Source organism: Urocitellus parryii, chromosome 9 (assembly GCF_045843805.1).
Source record: "Urocitellus parryii isolate mUroPar1 chromosome 9, mUroPar1.hap1, whole genome shotgun sequence".
NCBI classification, from domain to species: Eukaryota; Metazoa; Chordata; class Mammalia; order Rodentia; family Sciuridae; genus Urocitellus; species Urocitellus parryii.
This window is the reverse complement of record NC_135539.1, coordinates 23,967,103-23,987,912: the sequence shown is the minus strand read 5'-3', so window position 1 is coordinate 23,987,912 and position 20,810 is coordinate 23,967,103. Positions and strand designations below refer to the sequence as shown.

Below are 20,810 nucleotides of genomic sequence, written 5' to 3'. Positions count from 1 at the left end.
CCGTGCTCACCACAGGCAGGGTGCTTTGCGATGTCAGTGTACTCTGTGGACACTGTGCCATGGCACTCTGCCTCACAGCCCCGCATCGCGAGGTGAGAACACCTAGTGTCTGTGCAGCGCTCCTCAAGAGTACGCACATGGGAGAGTGCCCGTGCCCGACCCTCCATCCAGCTGCCATCTAACTTAACCCCAACCGTTGCAAACTAGATTCACTTTGGGGGACTACTTGAGTCCACAACCTGTCCCTGGGAGGCAGGTTTTATTTTTCCTCAGGGACATTTGAACGGAGCCTGTGGTCTAAGTGAGGTTGTTGGGAAGATAATCCAGATCTGAGTAATTGGGAGTCTGAAGACGTCAGCAGTGTCCCCATTTAGAAGTGGTCCTTCTGAGATGTTGGGCACGTGGCGTCCTTTCCTGCTTAGTGGACCTCTGCTTAGTGAACCTCTAATACCACAAGGTTGTGGCCAGCATGTCCCTAGTTGGGGACATTGCCTCAGTACCCTGTTTTATTCTCTCTTTTCTGGGCCATCTCCTCCTGTCTTTAGGGTCAGGATTTCAGAATGTCCTTCAGTTCTGCTTCCAGATCAAAGCCCTCCTTGGTGCCTTGCCTGGGAGGCAGTTCCAAGAGCAGGCGTGTGGACGAGATAGCGGCCAGTGCAGATTTGCATGCCTGGGAGCAGCAGGCCGGCCTTTAGCTCCTGGGGGCTGGGAGGAGCTGCCATCCTTGGGACCCATGTGCCTGGCCCAGGAGCCTCACTGGGAGGAGTCCCCAGGGGTCTCCTGTGTGAGGGCCTATGGCGGCAGGACTGCCTCTACACGTCACCGTCACCGTGCTGGCTTTCAGCGCCCTTCAGGTTAGTGTGACCCAGCGGTTAGATTTCTAATTGGCAGTTCTTTCTACCCGCATTCTTAGAGAAGGCCTCCTGCCATAGATCCAGTCTCTGGTCCTACAGTGGGCCCTGAGTGTTCCGGTTGTACTTGGAGATTGTCCCTGTGTTGGGACAAGGCCCACCTTTCCCTCCTCCATGCCTGGTGCTTGACCTTGGCCTTCCCGGCATCCCCTCCAGCGGTCTCTCTGGAAATGCTGCTCCTTGGCGTCTCACTGTGGTGGAGTTTTGCTGTGTAGATGCAGCGGTTCTCTGAGGCTAATTTAAAACACACTTTTTTATTTTGGTTTCCCATAAGTGAGTTATCCGTGGATGGCACTTGCCTCTGTATCACGTTTCTGGATTTAAACCTAGTAGAATGCTCCAGAAGGTTAGAAATAAAGCTCTTTGGACACCTGCATGTGACTGTTGCCTTTTTCCCCAACACATTAAAGTGTGTTTGTCCTCACGAGTCTCAGACGTGGCCCAGCTTGCAGACCCCGGCCTTCACCTAAAGAGATGCTGCCTACCTCTCATCATTAATAGAGCTCTCTTAACATCCTGTGCTTTTGATTGCCCTACTTTTTTTTTTTTTTGTAATACAAAAATAACCGTGCTATTAAATCCTTTATGATTCAAAGTAGAACATTAGTTTTATTATATATGGAAAATGGATCCTTAAACTTCATAATGGCATCCAATTATTTTGCATTTGCTTGTATTATATACTATTATTTTATTGCAGTATAATGTCCAATTATGGAAATGACTCCAAAGAGACATGATTTTTCTGGCTTAATGTGTAATTGTTTATTGAGTATTTTTCTCATTATGGTGATTTTTTTCTTTCTTTTGAATTGCAGTTATAAAGAAACTTGCTTAAATTTTTGTAAATTGATTATTATATAGTTAAATCAACTATCAAGCGCTCACTCTACAGAAGGCACTGATTTCAAAATTGAAATACATGCAAAGATTTAAAGAGATCCTTCCTCAAAAAAGTCATGTATTAAAATACAAATAGGAGTGAGATTTTTTTGTTATTTTTTATTATTTGCTTACTGATTTTTTTATTATTTGCTTACTGATTTCACGTGATAATTGACCACTTGGAGACATTGAGGTAAGGGCCTGTGGGGGCCACCAGTGTCTAGGGTGGAACAGTTGTAGTGGGGGCACTGGTTAGCAGGGGCTGTGGTGGCCGGGCAGGACCTGGAAGGTTGGGGTTGGCCCGGGTGTCCCTGGGTCTGGGTAGGTGAGATGCCTCTGGGGAGTTTTAAACCGGGGCTGACAGCTCACCTGATATTTTAAAAGCTCACTGGAGCTGCTGGGGGACAGTAGATTCTGGAACCACTGTTTATTTGTTTTTAAAAGCTTCGAATAAGCAGTGATTTACACAGGAACCAGTGCAGGATGATGAGGTGGATCCTATGGGGACAGACGTCACAGCTGGACTGGGGAAGGTGGGCTTGATGTCAGTCCTGTTGAGCCTGAGGAGACAAGGAGAGCCAGGCCAGGGAACGGTCCTCAGGTAGTGAAGACCAGACCCACCATGTGGCCTTCTGGCCTTTGTTTTTGGAAGCCTCTCTGAAAATCCAGTTCAGATATTTGCAGCTGAGCTGGGATGGTTGTGAGGTGCATCCATGGCATTTCCCTGCCAGACGGCCACTGGGCAGAAGCAGCTTCTCTGGGTTTTCTGGCTCATACCAGCCCCATCCATGGGTGGGCAGAATGCCCCTGCATATCTCTAGACACTGACTAGTGGCCTTAAGGTGTTGCAGCTACTTGTCAGGTGGCAGCTTTAGTCGATTGCTCCTTGCACCCTAGAGACGTGGAGCGTTTGGAGTTTGTATTTGAATATTTTCCCTTTTTTTCAATAAATAGGGATAATGAGATCAAACAATGGCAAATGGAACCATGGCAGGAGATTTCACTTTTCTACAAAGGTAACAGGAGTTCCTTATCAAGAATCTATGTTAGGGTTGGCACTCTCCTTTCAGGGGACAGCACAGGGGCACCCACCATCGCCTCAAAGAGACCTCTCCCAGCTTCACCAGCGCCATGGCTGGGCAGGAAGTGGGTCTGTTTCTACTGTCCCGCTGCAGTTCATTGTATTTCGGGTCATTTGGCACAGGGATTCCTAATTTATAACTAAGATGTAGCACTCATCACGTTTTTGCCAATCGAGATGTGGTGTCTGTCAGCCCACAGGTGAGGTCCTGTACAAGACTGAGTCCCAGAAGGGAAAATGCGGCAGGCCTCCCATGGACACTGCCAACATCTCAGAGGCATCTGGCCCAGCCCCCTCCCACTCCCTGAATCCAAAACCCCAGGATCCATCAGTGACTCAGGATCCACTGATCAGAATCAGAATCAGTGGACCAGCTTTCTCCTCACTTCACTGAAGGGCAGCCTGAGGCCCTGTTGGGCAGCCCCATCATTTCAGGCCAGAATAGAAAGTTCTTCTACAGCGTATGACCTTTGGTCCTGGTTCTGTCCCTGCTGCAGGTCACAGGAAATCTACTTCCTCCTCTTTGTGAGACCACCAGGTCCCTAACAGTGACTCAGGCTGCACCTGAGTCAAGACTCCTAGCTCCCTGTCCTCCATTGTGAGTGCTCCGTCCGTGGAGCCCTGGTGGGGACAGCACCAGGAGCAAGAGCCCACTGTGCTGCCTTCTTCCAACATGCGCGGTGCCAGGGCAGCCCCTGTTCCTGAAGGACACCGGCCCCTGCCCTCGTGTACCTAAGGCACCCCCGGAGAACCTACCTGGATCTGTGGTGGGCTGAGAGGCTCAGAGGTGGGGGCTTTGTGGATGGCGCCGTGCAGAGGGGCTCGCCAGGCTCCTGCTCGCCCAGGAGTGCTGTGGAGAGGCACTTTGCGAGCAAGAAGCTGCTGGAGAGTGGTGCATATTGCCTTGGTCCCAAGCTGCAGAGTGACCTCCAGCTGCTCTGCAGGCCACACGGGGTAGTGAGGCTGCCCAGCACCATGGAGCCATACAGGGCAGACAGGCTGGGGAGGGTTGTGTCATCTGTCCTCAGGAGCACAGACAGGCTTATGTGCATGCTGTCAGGGCACACACGGCCAGGTAGGGCCCACTGCCCACGGTCAGTGGCTGAGAACAGTGCAGAGGCCACCCTGGGAAACACGATTGCTTTTAGGGGGCTTGGTAAAGTTCTGACAGAGCCACTGCCTCCTGTGCACAATCCAGGTGGCCGCTGTGTGAACTTGTGGAACACAAACAACAAAGGAACTCGCGCTTCTTGTGGGGATGGGCCCTCTGTAGCTGAGATGAGCCCTGGGCACAGAGGGCGCTGGGCTTGAGTGGCCCCCTGTCCTGAATGCCTGGAGTACCTCCCTCCTCCCTCCAGAGCAGGAGGACCTTCACTCCTTCCTCGTGGAACAACTGGTACCTTCCTTTTAATACCAGGACCCTGCTGGGTGGGTGCTCTTGAGGGGAAAGAAGTAGGTGCACGGTACTGCTGACTGCAGGGCGGCTTTATTTTAGAGGAATAAAATGTGTGTGTGTTTGCAGGCTTGGGTAGTGAGGTAGTGAGCCTCAGTGACCACTTAACCCCTGGCCCATCATAGTGCTGCCTGCAGAGGGGGCAGAAGGACAGCAGGGCCCAGCACCTGGGACCCACTCAAAGTTCAGAAATCCTTGCATTTCTGGGCCCTCCAGAAATTGATTGTCTCAAAGGTGCCCAAAGCCAGCTGAGAGGGAGCCAGGCCTGGCAGTGCAGGAAGGCGGGTGAGACAGCATGGGGAGAGGTCTTTGCTGTTGTTGGCTTCATGTTTGTCCTTGAGAAAATCAGCTTGGTGAGGCTCAGGTTTGGAAACAGGGGTGACGTGGAGCCAGTCCTTTGCCAGGCTGCTCTGTCACTACGCCATACTCTCAGCCCTGTGGATCGCAGACACAGCCATACAGAGGGTCGTGTGACGTTCATTGCATCAGCAGATGAGGTGATGTGGGCACATTACACCAAGGGGCCTCGCTGCCCCTCTGGCCTGATGTAGAAGTTGAGGGCACAGCTGGACAGTGGGGAAGGCATCAGATCTAAACCCCTCTCCATGAGCCTGACAGCTGCTGGAGGGAGGCTAGGAAAGGGTGCCAGGTGTCAGGTGCCAGGATGGCGGTCTGTCTTAAGCAGACATCTCACTGTCATCCGCTTCAGTGCCCTAGTCCCACCTCTTGGAAAGTTCCCAGCCTAAGCACGGGGCTCCTCTCACTGCTGTCTCTAGTAAGGAAGGCATGGCCAGGAGGGTGCATCTGCAGCCTAGACACACACCTGAGGTAGCAGTCCTTCTGGTGCCTATGCCTGCTGGGGGCCTGCAACTGGGCAGAGCAGCACCCCATAGCTGTGGAGCCCACATTGGTGTTTAGGCTGGCTGTGCCACTGACACATGGAGGGACTGGGTCGTGACCTGCCCGGAAGACCCAGCTGGGTGTCCCCTGAGCAGTGTTCCTGGTGCCCTCAGTGGCTGCAGGTTCATCCTCCAAACCTGACCTCTCACCGGAGGTCTTTCCACACCCGTCACAAGATCAGCTGACGCTGACTGGGGCTGGTCCTGGGATGTGCAGACCGGACCGGGCACTAACCAGATAGTAAAATAAGGATGGCAGCATCAGCTTTGCTCATCTGACTACTCCCCGAGCCACACAAGTACACACGGCTCTGCATCCCTGCTACTCCAGGGCTCTCTGCTGGGTCTTTGTGCCCTCTGTCCTCAGAGCTCTAGGACAGGGCCCTCTCCTGGGTCTCTGTGCCCTCTGGGAGGAAGTGACTTAATACTGGTTAGTCTCTTCCTGTGGAATGACAAGCAGGAGGATTGGGTGTGACCTTGACACAGCAGACTCTGACTTACTCATGGAGGCTCCCTTCCTACCCCCAGCAGACCCCTGCCTGCTGGGGTCCTTTCCTTGCCCCACCCACCCCCACACTGAAGACCGACTTCAGGAGAAACAAAATGCTTACCAGCTGGGTTCCCCCCCAGGGACTCTGCCCTCTGTGCGCCAAGGCTGTTGGTGGCCTCCAGCCTCCCGTCAGGACTGTGATGGATGGGCCTGGGCATGCGCGAGGGCTGGCGCTGTTGGCTGTGGGTTTAGGAGGAACACACTTGAAACAAGTTGGAGCGCGTTGGCTGCAGCGGATGGCTTTTCCTGTAATCCTGCCAGATACCCCCACCCTGGGTCAATCTGATGAGGGCGATGAGGACGCCTGGAGCCTCCCAGGTGACACAGAGGCCTCTGACCTGCGGGGTTTCCCAGTCCTCCCAACGGGCTGCTGGTGTTTTGCCAGATACACTGGCTATTTTCCCCCTTTTAGGATTTTGCTTTTAATAGGAACCCTGGAGGCCTTCAGAGGTTTGTGATGCCGACTTGAGGCCTGGCTCAGCCTCCCGGATGGTAATTAATGTTTACACAACACGACAAGCACGAAATGCAATCTCTTTGAGCCCTGCCAAGCACCCATCATTCCCCTGATCTCCCACTCCTGCAGTGTTTGGAAATTAATTTGCCTTGAACAAACAGTAGGTTTTCCTCAATTTATTTGTACAGTTTCAGTGGCCGAGAAGCAGAGCTGCAAGACCAAGTGTCATCCTGCCATTCGTTCGAGTAATTGAATCTGCTAATGGAACAAACTGGTCTCTGTTTAATGATTTGAAGAAAAGAGGGAGAGGAGGAGGAAAATAAAGAGACACGTATGTTCCAGAAGGTGGACACTCTCCCTGAAACATTGTACATTGTGCATTGTGGAGTTCTGGAGATAGCAGAACTCTGAACGGAGGGATTCTAGCATTGCGAACATCAGCGCAGCTTGGGTTAATAGGTGTACAAAACAGGCAGCAATTGCTTAAGAAGAGGTTACTTCTGAGGTGACAGAATAGACTAGCAATAGGATTTAAACCATGAGCCTTACTGGTAATTTGAAAGAACTGAATGTTGATTCACAGAAATTTGATGCTTCTGCATGGGCCTGGGGTTCTCAGTGCAGAACATTTGTTCTTTAACAATGTTCCCACTTAAGTTGAAGTCCAGAGGGGCTGGGGCTGGGGCTCAGTGGTAGAGCGCTTGCCTAGCACATATGAGGCCCTGGGTTTGATCCTCGATACCTCGTAAAAATAAAATAAGGGTTATTGTGTCCACCTACGATTAAAACATATATTTTTTAAAACATTTAAGTTGAAGTCTGGATTACTTATTTGGCCACAATCTTCAGTCCTGTGTGGCGAGGTCTCGGAGGCTCTGTCATTTAGACAAGTAGAGAAGTTAATTAGAAGATGGAGTAATGACAAATAGCATGTGTCCATTTCTTGGATATATGGAGCAGACATTCAGATAGGTAGAGATTGGGTGAGTGGATGGATGGTTGGATACATGGGGGAGTGGATGAGTGTGGTTGGGTGGGTAGTTGGGTGAGTGGACAATGGATGGGTGGATGGATGGACAGGGGGATGGATGGGTGGATAGATTGATGGATGGATGGGTGGATGGGTGAGTGGATGGACGGGTGGGTGGATACTTTGCCTGATAGCTACTGGTTTTCTTAATATCTTTGAGGGTTATTCAGGTTTACTACAGTAATGACCTGGCAGGGACATAGCCCTCTTAGGACTTCACAGCCAAGTGTAAAGATAGGTAGGGGACACAGGTGTAGAGGCTATGCCTTGAGAGGCCTCTCTCGCTGCTGCTTCCTTCCGTTTCCTTCCTGTTCCAGTATACCCGCTGATTAGCACCAGTGAGAAATGGTGAGGACAAGGGGGGAGCACGGTGCCATGTTCTGTCTTCATTTCTGAGAGGAAAATATTTATTTGTCTCTTGACGTGGTTTTATTGCTTTGCTTTTTTGTTTTAATCCATGCAATAGTGGAGACAATTCTCTTGATAATGGTGGTATATTATCTATGAACTCCACCATGGGTATCTTTTTTTCTTTCATAGTAATAATATATGTTCATTACAGAAAATTTAGGGAGTTAAGAAAAGTACAGGTCCATGAGGTACAGTTGGTGGTCTCTTCCTGGATATGGGATTTGGTTAACATTTCGGGTGTGTTTTTCCACTTTGCATGTTTGCGTGTGCATTTATAGAGATGGTTTTCAGTTCTGAGACCATATCCAGAACAAGAACAGTGTGCTGTATTTTTCTTGGCGGTCACTTTTGTCCAAGGTACCCCATGTCGTTCGTACCTCCTGGCAGTGGTTGGGGATACTGCGCCTCCACTATGTGCTGGACTGCAGTAGCGCTTCACCTGCCAGAATCCACGTCCATTGCCTTGCGAGGCAGTGACTGTGCTTGAACGTGGAGAAGTGTGTGGCTCATCATGGATGGACACACCACCAGGCCTCCCAGACCCAGAGCCTGTGGTGCACAGTGCCTGTGGTTAGCATTTGGTCACACATGCTCGTGTCTCACTGGCTGGAATGACACACAGTTGATACACCCATCTGTACACATAATTCAAAATGTAAGTAAGTCCCTAATGAAATATAAAGGAGAAGTAAATGGAAGTCATTCATAACAACAAAAATGCTTGCTCATGGTGGAGAAGGACATGTAAACGAGGCCGCTACAACCACGGCCACCTGGTGGTGGCAGTTAGTCCCCAGAAGCAGCCTTGTGTTGATGTCATGGTTTTTCCTAAGAGTGAACAACTTCTGGTGAAGTCCCAGATGTGGCAAAGTATAGTAGTTGCATTCCTGGAAAATTCAGTAAGTGTTGAAACCCTGCAAAAAAAATTACTTTGTGTTGATTTTTCATTTAACTGTTAGGAATGATTTGTTCATAGGTCAGTGTTGATTATTTAGTACTTAGTTTATTTTTATGGTTGGGTTTATTTTATTCAGTTTTAGTGATTTGTTTTTTCACAAAATTCATTTTATTTTCCAATTCATTAAAAATTTTCTCTGGGCACAGTGGCACATGCCTTTAGTAATCCCAGTAGCTCGGGAGGTTTAGGCAGGAGGATCCTAAGTTTAAAGTCAGCCTCAGAAAATCGAGACACTAAGCAACTCAGTGAGACCCAGTCTCTAAATAAAATATGAAAAAAGGCTGGGGATGTGGCTCAGCGGTTGAGTGCCCCTAAATTCAGTGCCTGATACCCTACCCCCCCCCAATTTTTTTTGCTTGTTTAAGTTATTTTTTATACAATAAAGCAAAATGTCCCCCCCACTATCCAGTTCCTAGCTGTAATAATACAATTATACGTAAATACACACACATTAATTTTTCCAGTTTCTACAAAGACAGCATGTGCTATACATGGTACACGAAGCATTTTTTTTTTTTTAAGCTGCAAATTTTTCCATGGTATGAATCTACCAATGATCTCATTTGGGACATTTCCAAACTTACACCTTAAACCATGATGTTGTTTCATTGTATCTGAATTTCATTGTATCTAAATCCTTATACACCCACCAAGTCAAGGGAACCCTGTTTGTTCTTTTACTAAATGTTTCCAAATTGCCCTCCAGAGATTATGGGGTTTGCATTGTACTGAGGAGGTACAAAATAAGGTCCATTTCCTGGCATGGTGATACATCTCTATCTTCCCAGTACTTACAAGCCTGAGGCAGGAGGATTGCAAATTCAAGGCCAGCCTGGGCAATTTAACAAGACCTATCTCAAAATTTTGACATGGGGTGGGGGCTGCAGCTCAGTGGGAGAGTGCTTGCCTAGCATGCCCAAGGCCCTGGGTTCAATCCTCAGTACTGTGCGGGGTTGGGGGGGGCGGTGTCAGGGTCCAATTACTCAGGGCACTTGTATCAAATCTGTATAAAAATCAAACACTTTTTTTTTCTAATCCTCCATTAGGTTTTTAAAAAATTTATTGAGTCAAGTTCATCAATCTATATTTTACATGCAGTAAATGCCCTTTTTACCATACACAATGGAGTATAACTTTTATTTGCATCTTTTATTATAAGCCACGATGTGTTATTCTTATAATTGCAAGAAGGGAGATTGCTTAACCCCAACCCCAAAATGTAATGAATACAATATTTAAATAACACTCTTCAATTTGAATATTTCTCTAACCCCAGCAAATCTCATCCTTTGGCAAATTCAAAGCACATAGTGCAATATAAAATGATTTTAAAATGTGTTCCTGCCAATTTTAGAGAAGCATAGTAAGACAAATTGTCAAGATGGAAAACCTTAAAGGGTAAGATCCATTTATTGAATAATTGAAAGGAAGAGGAAATGCATTACTGATTAGCCACAAAGATGCATGGTGCCTAATCTGTGCCTAAAGAGGCCTGTGTAAATGAGGATGCATAGAACTGTTTCAGCCACCAGCGTTCTTTCCAGCTCTCCACCTGTGGGTGCCCTGCCTACAGGTCACAGTACCAGAGCATTAGTGAGTTGATGGTGGCTTTCAGGTGTAGCTAAAGTATGGTGTTGCCATAATTCCCTGTAGCTTTCTTTGCCCTTTGCAGTGACTGGTTTACTTAAATATTTTAACTAAGTCAGGGATTTGCCATTATCTGCTTTGTTTGGGGGCTTTTGCTTTCCAAGGACCACACAGTGTAGACTAGAGAACAGGCATTTGGTGGACAGAGTTAAGATCAGAACCCAAAACTTCTGATCTATCAAACAGCAAGGTGACCTCCAGCCAGCAACTTCTCACTTCTCTGGGCTCATTCCATTTGACAACAGAGGGTTGGATTCCCAGTGTGGTCCAAGGGTCAGCAGCATCACCTGTGAGATGGCAGGCAGTTCATGAATTGGAGCCCCACCCAGAGCTGCTGGGCTGGAGTCTGCACCTTCACGAGACCCTCCCTGGGTGATTGGCACACCTGCTCAAGTGGGGGCCGAGCCGGGACAGCCTCCTGGCTGGTCTCCTTTTAAAGTTTTGTGCTCTTGGGTTCCTTTAGTGCTTCCCCAGAGCTGGCTGGACAGACTGGTGTGGTTCTTTGGAGAGGCTCAGGCTTCCTATTTCCCTCCTTGCTCGTCCAGGGCGGCAGCGACTGCCATGCTCTTGGTACCACACCTTACTCTCCAGGGGTGTTCAGGCTGGGATTAGACATGGGGCAACAGGAGAGGAGGCCACGCCTGCAGGACACGTGCCTTCTGCAGACTTGGCGACATCGAGCTTGGTGGCTGTCCCTAGTATGTTCCTTACCAGCATAAGTGTATTTAAAGGGTGTCTTTTGGAAAGGAAGTCTTGTTGATGTGAGCAGATTTATTTCAACATTAATTTTTAGAGGAATTTGGATATAAACGTACCAAAATAGAGAATATTGATTGATTTTTCACCATCCTAGTCCAAGGAGAAGGGAGTAGTGCAGCAGCATGCAGATGGGTTCCTGCCAGTGCTGGGGCCTGTGCCCATCAATTGGCATAGGTGAGGGAAGAGCCCCGGCACATGCCCAGCCCCTCTCAGTTGGCATGTACTCTCTGGATTTCCACGCTCCTGGAGCTTTCTCTCCTCAACCATACTAATACCCCTGTTTTTGTGAAAGAAAAATTCAGGAAATTTGTGAGAGATGACAGAGAAGGCACGGAGAGGGCAGGCCAGACCCTGGCTCCACTTCTAAGATAAAGGCCCTGCAGGATCCCCTGCAGCCACTTCTCCCCGGCCTCACCAGGGAGCTTGGTCCAGTTCTGGGGACCCACAAAGTTTTGGCTTCATTGTAAGCAGAAATCTTCTATAAAGGTTCTCAAAACAGCACTGGGCAGAAATAAAATACCCAGAGGTCACCAGTGCAGTCATTTGTCCTCAGGCCTCACGAGATGCCCTGTCCTCTCGTACCTAGGCAGCACGTTGGCCTGAAGCTGGCCACGTCCACCACAGCCCCGGAGGTGCCTCGCTTATGAACCAGGGCTTATTTCTGCTTTGGTGCATGATTCAGGTTTGAACTGCTTACCAAACGAACACCAAAGATGATGGCTTGCTCTGATGCAAACTGTGTGTGTACACACGAGTGTGTAAGCAGGAACTGAAAGACTGCGTGAGTGGCACATGCTTTTCATGGTGGCGAGAGATGTGGAAGAGGAGGTTTGCAAAGGTGCCCTCATTTCAGAAAGTATTGCAAGCTGTGCTTTTCCTGTTTCTGAACTGTAGTAAAGAAAGAATGCATCTTTTTTAGCACAAAAATGGAGTCGAGGTGATCTCCCCCTGCCAGATGCCTACAAAGAACTTACTCCAAATTGGGCTATGCCTTGATATGTAATTATTGGTCTTTCGTTATTCTGAGAATTTTATGGAATTCGGCTTCTGGGATAATCAACAATGACATCATAGTAGTTATGGCACTTAGGTCCTTTGACCTTAGGAGGGAAGCTTATTTTTTAAGTTTATACGGGAGCATCTATTTTGTATTCTTTCCCCACAATTGAAGAATTCTACTTAAATTTTACATCCAGTTAAGTCTCAGCATCCCGTGGTGCAGGGGCATTTCTGAAGGCCTGGTGAGTGTAGCTGTGGCACGCTTGATTTAAATTTGCGTTTGCATGTTTGATCTCAGATGTCCCTGGGCTGGCTGGGGCACATCAGGAGGCCTGACTTTTGCCTGGAAGTTTGGCACTTGCTGAACAAGAACTTGTTGCTCTAAGAATGTCAAGTGCGCCTCCTCAGTCACAATGCAAAGGGGGAGGGGGAAAGGCCAATAAGAAACATCTGTTTGTTGTTAAGTAACATTTGCTTCATTCGCTATTGAAAACACTTCTCATTCAGGAACTGTATTTGTTTTTAAAGGGAAAAATCAACTTGTGAGCTATAATTTCCTAAGTGTGCTTCAGAAAGGCTTTGCAAAGACTGGGGACAGGGAGCCCTGGTTTGCAGACCACCAGCTGTGGGATCCCCAGCCAGCGCACCCTTCTTCCCAGGAAGGGTGGTAGATGGCTGCTGGCTGTGCCTGCAAGCTGGAGCTCGCTCCCCTGGTGCCATGCTCCTGTGTCATTCTGTGTCTTCTCTTTGCTCTCCCCCATACAGATTCGGAGTTAGGTGTTGGTGCGCTGCCCGAACATGACAGCCAGGATGCAGGGCCGATTGTCCCCAAGATATCAGGTCTAGAGAGAAGCCAGGAGAAGAGCCAAGACTGTTGCAAAGAGCCCACCTTTGAGCCTGTGGTGCTTAAGGACCCCTGCCCTCAGGTCCCGCAGCCGCTGCCCCAGCCCCAGGCGGAGCCCCAGCTCCGAGCCCCTTCTCCGGACCCTGACTTGGTGCCACGCACAGAGGCCCCACCAACAGCCCTTCCTCCAAGTACGCAGCCCCCGAAGGGCCCCCCGGAGGCCCCACTGCAGCCCACCCCACAGCCTCAGGTGCAGCGGCCACCCAGGCCACCGTCCCCCACTCAGCTGCTCCACCAGCACCTTCCTGCTGTGCAGGCCCACCCCTCATCCCAGGGCCTGCCCCAGCCCCTGTCAGCCTACAGCAGCAGCCTGAGCCTCAACAGTTTAAGGTGAGCCAACCTGCTCTCTGCCCGCCGGCCACCTTTGCTAGATGGTCAGAGAGTCTGGGTGAGGGCTTCCTAGGAGATGGGTGGCCTGATTGAGAACTGTCCTTGTTTTCTCTGGGAGGCGAGGAGATAGGGACAGGGGCTGTTGGGTGAAAGCCGGTTGGGTTGGCCGTTGACACTACACAGGAGTGAACTATCCAGGATCTCCTGGAGGACAGAGGCAGGAAGGAGAGGTGCTTACCCAACAGGTGGCCAGGCCTATGCCATGCGCCTATAGTCCCAGCTCCGGAGGCCGGAGAGTGGCTTGAGCCCAGGAGCTGGAGACCAGCCTAGGGCACATAGAAAGACCCCATCTCAAAAGATGAAAGAAGAAGTGGTTGAAGGTGTGCGCCAGGGAGTGGAGACCAAGGTGCCTCCGAGGGCCCTGAAGGTGGAGACTCAGAGGAGAGAAGGGGTGTCGCCGGAGGGTTGTCTCCTCAGGCCCAGGAGACTGAGACCAGTGCTGGGTTGAGCATTTTTAGTGGGATTTGCTTCCTCATTTGTGAGTCAGAGAAGAAACCAGTGGGGAGAGCCAGGTTCTCCTGGTTGGTCTACGAGGGGCTGTCCAGGGTGACCCTGAGCCCTGTGGGTTCCTGAGACTTGTGTTTGTTATTGTTTTCCTTTTAGAAGCCTGGTGGGGTCAGGGACAGGTGAAGAACAGACCTAAGCAGGCAGGTTCCTCCCGGGGCTAGGCCAGCTCCTAACCCGGGGCCACTCCTGTGGCCACTCCTGTGGCACAAGACCTGGCCCACCTCTTCCTGTGGTCCTGGGGTTACGGTAGCAGACAGGGGCGACCCATGTGGTGGTTCTATTCGGTTTTGTTCCTTGGCTGCTTTGCAGGAAGTGTGGCGAGGAGGGTGGGGGCGGCAGGAGACAGAGCAGGGCAGGCCGGGCCACAGGAGCGAGGGGGGCTATCTCAGCAGAGAACTGCCTGGACAGCCCTGTGCGTGGTGCTGGGCAGTGGTCTCTGCCAGGCTGTGTGGTGGGGAGAGAGGGGCCCAGGGGAGGGAGGGCAGTGGGGACGCAGATGCTCACCTGCGCCTGTTTCTCCCTTTGCTCCACAGCAGCAGCAGGAGCAGCACTCCGGCCAAGACTCAGCCCGCCGCCTCGCACCTCTCCCACCACCCCTCGGCCTCCCCGTTCCCCCTCTCCCTGCCCAGCCACAGCCCCCTGCACAGCTTCACCCCCGCCCTCCAGGCCCCCGCTCACGCGCATCACCCCAATATGTTTGCCCCGCCCACTGCTTTGCCTCCGCCACCACCGCTGACATCAGGGAGTCTGCAGGTCCCCGGACACCCTGCCGGGAGCACTTACTCAGGTAGGATGGCCGGGTGGGTGCCAGGACCTCACTGCTGTCCCTGCCATCCCTCATCGCCAGGCCGGGCGCACTTAAACAACCATGCCCTGGGAGGGGGGTGTGGGAAAGGAGGCCTGAGGGGTGAGGCCCGGCAGGCACCCTGGCTCAGCAGAGCGGCCACAGCCTGCCAGGCCCGTGCCTGCTTCTCTCCAGCATCTCAGGCCGCGTCCTGAGGCGTGGGCCTGGCCTGAGGGTGTCCACCTTCCTGGGAAGAAGAGATGCACTTTTATGATGATGCATTCCAGAATTTAGGGATGACCTGGTGGGAGATGGGGTCCTTCTCCCCTCACCTGTGTCGCAGGCCAGGGCCCCAGTACTGCTCTTTGTCGCTATGTGTCTGCCCTGAGGCCAGCCGGGGAGCCTGCTGCGTTCATGGCTGGCAGGCGTCCCCCCTGTTACCCCCACCTCCAAATGACCCAAGGAGGCCAGAGGGCCATCCCAGTCGTGTGGATGGGAAACTGACCTGCTGGGCTGTGCAGCTGGTCCCCAGGCCCAGGTGTTAGTTGAGAGCAGCCCCAGGCTGTGGTGGGCCTGAGGTTGTCCCCTCTGTCCCAGGCCCTGGGGGCTGGGTCCTCAGCCCTGCACCCTCCATGCTAAAGCACCCAGATGTCCCGTTCGGAAGGAAAAGGTGCCGACATCTCCCTCTTCTTCTTTTCCAGAGCAAGACATCTTGCGGCAGGAACTGAACACGCGTTTTCTGGCCTCTCAGAGCGCCGACCGAGGGGCCTCCCTGGGCCCCCCGCCCTACCTGCGGACCGAGTTCCACCAGCACCAGCACCAGCACCAGCACACGCACCAGCACACGCACCAGCACACCTTCACACCCTTCCCCCACGCCATCCCGCCCACCGCCATCATGCCGACGCCAGCACCTCCCATGGTGCGTACCCCAGGCAGAAATGTGAGGATAAGTAGAGCCCACTCTCTTCTGTGTGCAGGAGGGTGGGGCTGGCGCGGGCGTGGGCCCTGAGGCCAGGCGGCCTTCGAGGGGCAGTGTCCTGCGCCTTACCCAGGTGCCCGCTGCACGCATTTGCCATTGCTGGGTCCACCTGCTAGTGGCCTTCCTTCTCTGGGCACCTGGCATCGCGGCCCGACAGCAGTGTGAACCAGGTGCTGACGCACAGGTGCTCACAGCACCAGGAGGGAGGGGACAAGTGGAGGAACAGCCACTGGGGCCAGCTGCCTGCCCTGTGTGGGGTGACATTCAGAGGCTGAGCCCTGAGCCTGGAGGTGTGTGGGCATTGCCATGTACCCAGGGAACTGGGAACTGAAACGGATGGTCTCAGACAGGCTTCTTTAAATCTTTAAATGCCCTAGCAGAGTTCTACCTCAGTTGTCACTTATGTCCAGTGTTTAGAGAAGGGCCTGGTTGAAACCCTGAAGAGGAGAGTCCATCAGGCCCCAGGAGAGCAGATGGGAATTCACGGAGGGTCCTCTCATCCACCTCTGCGCTTTCTCACCCACTGGCTCAACTTACTTTTCTTAACATATATTTTTAAAGTTTGTTCTACAAGTTTTATTTAGGGGAATATTAAAGATGAGGCCTTTTCACCATCCCACCACCCCCGCCCCCCCCCAAAAAGTCCTATAGCAAGTTCTGTGTCTTTTTTTTCTGAAAGAACTACATTTCTCAACAGTTATTTATTTGTTTAAATTCCTTTTTAGTTGTAGCTGGACACAATACCTTTAATTTATTTATTTGTTTTCTATGTGGTGCTGAGGATCAAACCCAGTGCCTCATATGTGCTGGGCGAGCCCACCACTGAGCCCTGGCCAACAGCCATGTATTTAAGGGCCTAATGGTTTAAGAAAATATCATGCTGGCCTGTGTGAGCTGGTCCACCAGTGAGTCAATCTGAGGTCTTAACATCCTGGAGGAAGATAGACATGAGGGCGGGGGTGATGAGTCCTCCTGATGGGTTCAGAAGACCCAGCCCAAGTGCTCTGTGTGGGTGGCATGGACTTCAGAGAACGGCAGATCTGCAGTTCTTCTGGCAAGGAGAAGACCAAGTGGAGGGACCCTGGGAGGCCAGGCCCCGTGCTCGGCTCTCTGGATGGATCTGGAGGTGCCTGTCCTCTCCAGTTTGGGTGTTCACTGTGTCAGCCTCTGAGCGCAGAGTAGAAAGAGAGGAACCACCAGGCGTCCAGGGCCCGAGACACCGCGCCGCGTGGGCAGACTGGACTCGGGGTTGCCAGAGGCTCAGGAGCTCAGGTGGCTCCTATCCAGTGAGGTTGCAGGGTCTGGTGATGTCTCAGTGACACAGAAGCTGTAGGCTGCCTCCACTGAACAGTGAACCAAAGGCAGATGAAGTAACTAGTTTTTGCTTTGATCCCTTTACAGTTTGACAAATACCCTACAAAAGTTGACCCCTTCTACCGGCACAGTGTGAGTTGCATTCCCTGCTACACGTTGAATGTGCCTGCTTTCCGTGCGTGCGCTCTCCCCTAGTCAGTACTCGGCCAGCGGCCTTCCCGTCACCTCGCCAGTGTGCCCGCTGCTGCTCGTCCCTGTGGATGCTTGCTTTTGTGGCGTCTTGCTTTTGGTAAAGATGCAGTATCATCTTCAGAGTCAAAAGATCATAAGCACAGCCAGGACAGCCCCCTGGGAGCTAGAACCTGCCCTGCCTGGGGGTGTAAGCTTTGCAGCCCTTGCTGCAGTAGAGCCCGAGGCCACAGGACCTCAGCCACAGGCGGAAAGCCAGCCACAGAGGGACCTCAGCCCGACTGTTCCCTCTGAACAAAGTCCCTCATTCTTTTGACTCATAACTCTTCAAAAAGTACATTTTTATTTACTTGAGACTAAATACAGAACCCTCTTCCACATGGCTGATACTGTTCTCCTGAGTGTATTTTCATTTCACAATTAAAATATTATTTAATTAAAGAAAGCCTTAACATTAAAACGAATGCACCTTTTCTCCTTAAGCTGAATTCTTCATTGCTTAAAAGATGCAGTTTTATTCAATCTTAAGTATACATTCCAGAACTTAAATTGGTACCAACCGTTATATGATCATTGATGTAGAAGACAAGAGCTTCTCTATACAAAGACCTTGAATACTTGATTGTGATATTTTGATTATGGGGTGAATACTGCATCATTTTTATCTGAAAATTTGCAAGTTTATTTGCTCAATGGTTTTTCTTTTCTTTTTAATTTGTAAGTGAATCCAGAAAAAAGGAAAAGTCATAATTGCTTGTAGCCAGGTTGATTTATCATTTACAGCTATTCCCATTTTGACTCTTAGATTGTGTTCTCATTTTGGTGGATATGTTGCTCAGCAGATCAGCAAAGACTGAATTCATTCATACTTTAAATAGATAATTAGGCACTTTATTAGTCAAGAGCATAGCTGAGAAATCAAGACTAGGAAATATTAGAAATCAATTAAGAATCACTTACTCTGGAGCCACTCAGAAGTGACGTGAGGCCTCTTCAGTAAGGAAAGGTGCATATGAGGGCCTTGCACCCACCACGTGGGCCACCTGTGTTGCTCAGCACTGATGCAGAAAGGTTTTCAGATGGACATTCAGGACCCAGTAGGCCTGGGTCCCTCTTGGGACCTGCCCATGAGTGGTGCCACTTTGCCTTGCTCTGTGTCTTGCTGATTTAACGAGGCACCAGCTCACAGAATGGTTTCTGTGGAGCTCAGTGTGCCCAGGAGGCGGCTCAGGTTGGCAGCCTGAAGCCACTCTCCGTGCTCCGTGGGCACACTCCACGGAGATGCCTAGGCTGGGGCTGGCGAGGCAGCCTAGGGGTCTGGACTTTGGAAAGTGTCCACGACCTCTGGTTTTCCAGCCGGGACAGTCTTCAGCTATATTTATTTTCTAGTGGTCAGCAGTGGGACAGAGCAAAGGAAATGGGAAGAGCATTGGGTTTCACTGTGAACGTGAAGGGAACTGCCCACCTGGACAAGTTTCTGGTGGAGGGTGTTGGTCACTCGACTTCCTTCCTACAGGGCCCTGGGGGGCCCTCACACGGCCAGTTACAGGGTGATATAGGAAGTGCTTAGTCCCTCTTGCCTTGGGATCAGGACGCTACAGGCGGACGGCAGAGGCCGTGCTCAAGAATCTAAAACCCAGTTTTGGACTTGAAAGGAGTTCTGAAGGGGGCACCCTTGTACAATCCCTGTGTAAGTGGGTTCAGTTCAGGACCAATGAGTCTGAAACCTCTGTGCACCACTGGAGAGAGCAACTGGAGTTGGCCTAAAAGAGACGTGTGGGTCTCAGTCCCTGCCAGAGCAGCTGGTGTGAGGGCCTTATTGGGAAGGTGCATTGTCATACTGTGACATGTGACACAACTGTGAGTTGGTGTGTCACTTAAATATCCACATGATGGTTTGGTCAAAGTGAACGGACCCAGAGGTGTAGAACCTCAGAGGTAATACAATTTCCAAAGGCAGGAAAGATGTGCTCACATCATCTCCAAGTATTGCTGTACATTTTTCCTCCAGTTATGTCCTTTGTATGCTAATGAGTCAAGAAAATTTATATTTTTCACTCAAAATCATGCTTTTCCTGTCATCAGGTGGTCAGACTCACACATCAACAGCTTGGCTTGCATGCCCTCCAGTGAGCTTGTCTGTTGAGCAGCAGACACGATTCAAAGCTGGCACTAAGAATCAGGGCCTTGTGTTAATCCCAAAGAGCTCCAAGTTCCAGGAGAGCTGAGAGCAAGAATGGCTCTGAGCTCTGCGTGCGGGCCCAGCAGTCCTGGGGGAGCCCCACATGTTGTTTGTTACATGGGATAATATTCCCAGGCTTCTGTAATCTACCTTTTAGGAGAACTGGCAGCTCTATTTAAAGTTTAAACTGAGTCATTTTATTTTACCCTTCCACAAATATTTGTCATCATTTTAGATGAGAGAATTAAACTGTCCTCTGGAACTGCCACTTCTAGAAAAACCTAATGAAGCAAGGATTGTGAATATGTTCTCATTTCCTCAAACTATTAAAAATCTAAAAGCACTAATTGAGTTTTAATGGTATAAAATCCTGGCACTCATGAGGAACTGCTTCTTTTTCTTTCCTTTTTCTTTTTTCTAATTAACTTGTGATTTTCTGGGCATTTTATCGGCCCAGCATCCCTCCTGGTTTGGATATACATTGAAACCTCTACCCATTTAGGGCTCGATTGTGATTCACCAATTAATAATTAGAAAGCTCCCTTTCTAATGGCGTTCTCATCTGGGACACCATTTGTTGGCTGATTGATTCTGAACTACTTTTAAATCAGACATTTGTGCGCATCTGTGTGATCACCCTCCCCATCCTGGTTCTTCACTAGTGGCACCTGGCTGAGTTGCCTGGCTCGCTCCTGTTGGTGTCTTTCTGTGGGAGGGGAATGTGAACATGTCACCTGCCTTCGACTAAAGCCGTTTTCTCCTCTCGTCTCTGGCCGCAGCTCTTCCACTCCTACCCTCCTGCAGTGTCGGGCATCCCCCCCATGATCCCACCCACGGGCCCTTTTGGTTCACTACAAGGAGCATTTCAGCCCAAGGTAAGGAGGGCACAGGGAAGACCCAGGGGTGTGTTTTGCTGGGCACGAGGGGGTCTGCCCCTTCTTCCTGCACAGTGACTGACTTCTCAGATCCTAAGTGACCCGGGGATTAGAGTGAGAGGATTTTTTTCTAGTCCATTTAGTTTTAAGTCTCAGCAAAAATTGAGGCTTCAGTTGGTACTCCCACGTGATCTCAGCTGAGCTTCTCTGTCCCCTGTGGAAGATGCCACCACGAGCATGGGCTTCTGTCCAGGGAGCCATGACCTCTGAGCCCAGCTGACTTTTGAGGCAGAGATGGGAGGCTGGGCCTGTCAGTTTTCCAAGGAAGAGGCTGGACTGAAGTCCCAGGGGTGCAGCAGTCTGTGTTGTTGTATCGGGGAGATTCCCCTCCTGGCCCGCCCTGTCCTCCACAGCCCCAGCTGGGCAGGCGGGTCTGCTGGAGCGGAGGCCGAACCTCTGGCCTCCTGGTTCTGTGCTTCTCCTACCGCTGGCTCTCAGCGTTCAAACTGCCAAGGTCACAAACATTTTTGAGAGGGACTTTCAGGACATGCATGTTTAAAATCAACTGCAGCCCATTTTACTCTCTTACCAAAGTGACGCATCTTCTAGTTGCAAAACATTCTCACATTTTTCAGGCGAGGTT

At 50.7% G+C, this 20,810-nt stretch overlaps 1 protein-coding gene across 2 annotated transcripts in view; it reads left to right on the top strand.

Moving 5' to 3' along the window:
- Auts2 (activator of transcription and developmental regulator AUTS2) overlaps positions 1–20,810 on the top strand; it is a 1,053,970-nt gene that overhangs the window by 1,017,439 nt on the left and 15,721 nt on the right. The window contains exons 7-11 of one of the 2 annotated variants that reach the window (XM_077802807.1): positions 12,806–13,274; positions 14,375–14,628; positions 15,327–15,547; positions 17,009–17,053; positions 20,072–20,167. In XM_077802807.1, coding sequence (XP_077658933.1) covers positions 12,806–13,274; positions 14,375–14,628; positions 15,327–15,547; positions 17,009–17,053; positions 20,072–20,167 — 1,085 coding nt within the window. Of the gene's footprint in view, positions 1–12,805; positions 13,275–14,374; positions 14,629–15,326; positions 15,569–17,008; positions 17,054–20,071; positions 20,168–20,810 lie in introns of both variants that reach the window. The other variant, XM_077802806.1, reaches the window with a different exon arrangement.